At 44.1% G+C, this 3,653-nt stretch overlaps 1 protein-coding gene across 1 annotated transcript; it reads right to left on the bottom strand.

Moving 5' to 3' along the window:
* Window positions 1-1,944: 1,944 nt before the first annotated feature.
* Window positions 1,945-2,717, bottom strand: LOC129867908 (germ cell-specific gene 1-like protein). Its single transcript, XM_055941387.1, has one exon. It carries the CDS (start codon window positions 2,278-2,280, stop codon window positions 1,945-1,947), a length of 336 nt encoding a protein of 111 aa, XP_055797362.1. The 5' UTR covers window positions 2,281-2,717.
* Window positions 2,718-3,653: the final 936 nt, after the last annotated feature.

Genomic DNA, 3,653 nt, shown 5'->3' with positions numbered 1-3,653 from the left:
AGATCATTCTGTCAGGCTGTGTCATCGTACATCAATTCCAACCGCAGGGCTCTCCAGAGGGTGGTGCGGTCAGCCCAACACACCATCGGGGGCACACCCACGACCCTCCAGAACATCTACAGCTCCTTGTGTCACAGGAAGGCCAAGAAGATCATCAAGAACCTCAGCCACCCGAGTCACGGCCTGTTCACCCCGCTACCATCTAGAAGATCATCAAGGACCTCAGCCACCCGAGTCACGGCCTGTTCATCCCGCTAGCATCTAGTAGCAGCAAATCAAATCAAAATCAAACCACATTTTATTGGTCACACAGGTGTCTAGCAGATGTTATTGAGAGTGTAGCGAAATGCTTGTGCTTCTAGTTCCGACAGTGCAGTAATATCTAACATGTAATTGTCAACGGGTGTATTAGAGGCGAAGTCAGGTGCAGGAGAGCAGAGTGATGTAAACAGGCGCACTTTTATTATAGTTCCAAAGCGAGAGCACTACATAAATACAACTCGCTCAAAACACGGAACATAACAAAAGTAAAGCGCGTAAATGAACACCACAATAACATGAAACAATTACCCACAAAACATGATAGGAAACAGAGGGTTAAATACAAGTAGATTGACTGGGGAAATGAAAACCCGGTGTGAATGGAACAAGACAAGACAAATGGATATATGAAAAATGGAGCTGCGATGGCTAGAAAGCCGGTGACGTCGATCGCCGAACGTCGCCCGAACAAGGAGAGGAGCCGAAGTCGTGACAGTAATATCTTACAATTTCACAACAAATACCCAATACACACAAATATAAGTAAAGGAATGGAAAATTAATATTTAAATATGTGGATGAGCAATGGGTCAGAGAGACTGAAAAACAGCTTCTATATCCAGGCCATCTGACTGTCAAACATTCACCGCTAGCCGGCCTCCTCCGAGTACCCTGCCCTGAACCTTAGTCACCGGCTACCACCCGTTACTCTACCCTGCACCTTAGAAACTGCTTTTCCCTATGTACAAAGAGTCATTGAACACAGGTCACTTTAGTAATGTTTACACATACGGCTATACCTACTTCATATGAACTGTCTTAGACACAGTTTATATATAATGGTGTGTATCGACAGTATGGACAGTATATGAATAGAAACGTGTTTGATCTGCAGTGTGTCTCTAGCCCCAACAGTGCAGTAATAATACCTAGCAATACAAAACAACATAATCAAAAAAGTAATAAAACTAAGAAATGAAATATATATTCAAGACCCTGTCCTGGCTCATTCTGATATTTCGTCATTTCTTTTTTGTTTACTTTGTGGATTATGTGCCTATTGTTTTGTATAGCTTGGTATTACTGTACTGTTGGAGCTAGAAACACAAGCATTTCTCTGCACCTGTGATAACATCTGCTTGTCTGTGTATGCACCAATAAACTTTGATTAAATTCGATTTTTTGAGTCTGAGAGTAAACCTGTTGTTGAAGTGAACGATTAGCTCATATGAGTTACGTACCGCGGGAGATATTGACGAGTGAGTGTGTGCACCATACACGTTGCAGATCAATCAATGTGAAAATGTCCAGCCTTAGTATCACTGTTAATTAAATAAAGTCCGATATTAATGAATAACTGGCTGTTCTGGTCGTAATATTCTAAACTTAGCCTATAAAAGAGAATAAACAGTAACTTTTCACTGTCAGCACATTTTGTTTAGACTACTTATCATACCAACATCGTAATATTCTTTTTTTACCTACTTATTGAAACGTTTTGATATTATTCCTGCAACGTGCACTGTTGAGAGAAGAGCTCGCAAGTAAGCATTACATACTACCGTTTACATCTCATTGTATCCTGTGCATATGACAAATAAACTTAGATTTTAGTTGTGATTTCAACTCATTTATCCGATTTCCCGAGACCATTAGTCAACATTCAACCGGATTTAAATAGTTCTAATGACTCATTATGAGTCTAACTAACAGAAACGTTCTCATCTCACCTGGACCGTGAATGTTCTCCTCACAGGAGTACCAGATCCCGGTGTGGAAACGGCGGAACAGAAAGCGATCGTCTCCGGTCTCCCAGCTGTAGTGGACCTTGCTCTTGTCTGTCTCGTTCCTGTCGCTGTCGATGCAGTTGTGCCGCCGCTGCTTGCTGCAGTTGGGCTTGGGGACGCGCTGAGTGCCCTCGCACCAGTACGTCGTAATGAACGCGGTGGTGGAAAAAAACAGCGCGACCAGGTTGAGTCCAACCGAGAGCAACGCGCGGCATTTCCGCGTGGTCTTCATAGTCTTCCGCGCACTGGGAGCGGAGAAACTGTTGCACAGCGGCGCTAAAAGTTCATAAATGACAGACGGCGGGGTTGAGTAATGGAAGAATGAAACAAAACATTGCCGAGGGAAAGGACGGAGGCGTGCAGAGGAGAGGAGAGCGCACGAAACTATTCACTAGCAGTCTGATGGTTGGGTTCCCCGTCATGTTATCGTCTTTCTATCTGCGTCGGACTGTGACATCTTTGGCAGCGTGTCGAGGGAAAGAACATGCCCAAGGAGTGGCGTGGCTACAATGAAAAGCTCAGCCAGGCTGATCAGCTTTAATAGTAAAACCCAGTCACTGCTGGCAGGGTGCGTGGCTCCGTGAGTAGTCTGGTCTCTCTCTCTCTCTCTCTCTCTCTCTCTCTCTCTCTCTCTCTCTCTCTCTCTCTCTCTCTCTCTCTCTCTCTCTCTCTCTCTCTCTCTCCCTCTCTCCCTCTCTCCAGATGGTTACAGTAGGTGTTAACTGATAGCAGTGATTGAGATGCTGTTGTGTCTCATGGATCTAATTAGTCATGGTAATGAGATATTGACATACTATAGTGTAGTGTTGCTGTCCTGCTAATCCTGCCTCAACCCCTGAACTCTGGACCTTAATACTGCAGAGTTGTGTTGCTGTCCTGCTAATCCTGCCTCAATCCCTGAACTGAGGTCTGGACCTTATTGGCACAGGGCGTGTCTGTGTGTTTCACATCATGTAGGTGCAAAGCTTCTGGTTGCTACCCTCCAAATTCAATATATTTGATTTGACAGAGGCAAAGCAGCATCCCCTCTTTTCCAGTCTCATTTTTCACAAGCTCTTTATTGTATCATTTTAGGTTTGTGAACATGGAGCTGCTAAAACACCTGTTCTGTATTGTGAAACACTCCATATAAAAAACATATTTACTGTTTCATCTTGAGAGTTTTGACAAACAGCTCGTAACTGCGACTTGCATCCCCCCCTCTCTCTAAAGCTCTCTTTCTCTGTCTCTCTCTCTCTAAAGCTCTCTTTCTCTGTCTCTCTCTCTTCTCTTTCTCTCTCTCTCTCTCTCTCTTCTCTTTCTCTGTCTCTCTCTCTCTCTTTCTCTCTCTCTCTCTTCTCTTTCTCTCTCTTTCTCGCTCTCTCTCTCTAAAGCTCTCTTTCTCTGTCTCTCTATCTAAAGCTCTCTTTCTCTGTCTCTCTCTCTTCTCTTTCTCTCTCTCTCTCTCTCTCTCTCTCTCTAAAGCTCTCTTTCTCTGTCTCTCTCTCTAAAGCTCTCTTTCTCTGTCTCTCTCTCTTCTCTTTCTCTCTCTCTCTCTCTCTCTCTCTAAAGCTCTCTTTCTCTGTCTCTCTCTCTAAAGCTCTCTTTCTCCGTCTCTCTCTCTTC

Source organism: Salvelinus fontinalis, chromosome 2 (genome assembly GCF_029448725.1).
Source record: "Salvelinus fontinalis isolate EN_2023a chromosome 2, ASM2944872v1, whole genome shotgun sequence".
Classification (NCBI taxonomy): Eukaryota; Metazoa; Chordata; class Actinopteri; order Salmoniformes; family Salmonidae; genus Salvelinus; species Salvelinus fontinalis.
This window is presented reverse-complemented; position numbering and strand designations above follow the sequence as displayed.

Coding starts and splice junctions, on each gene's coding strand:
- LOC129867908 (XM_055941387.1), bottom strand. CDS start 2,280: ATGAAGACCACGCGGAAATGCCGCGCGTTGCTCTCGGTTGGACTCAAC.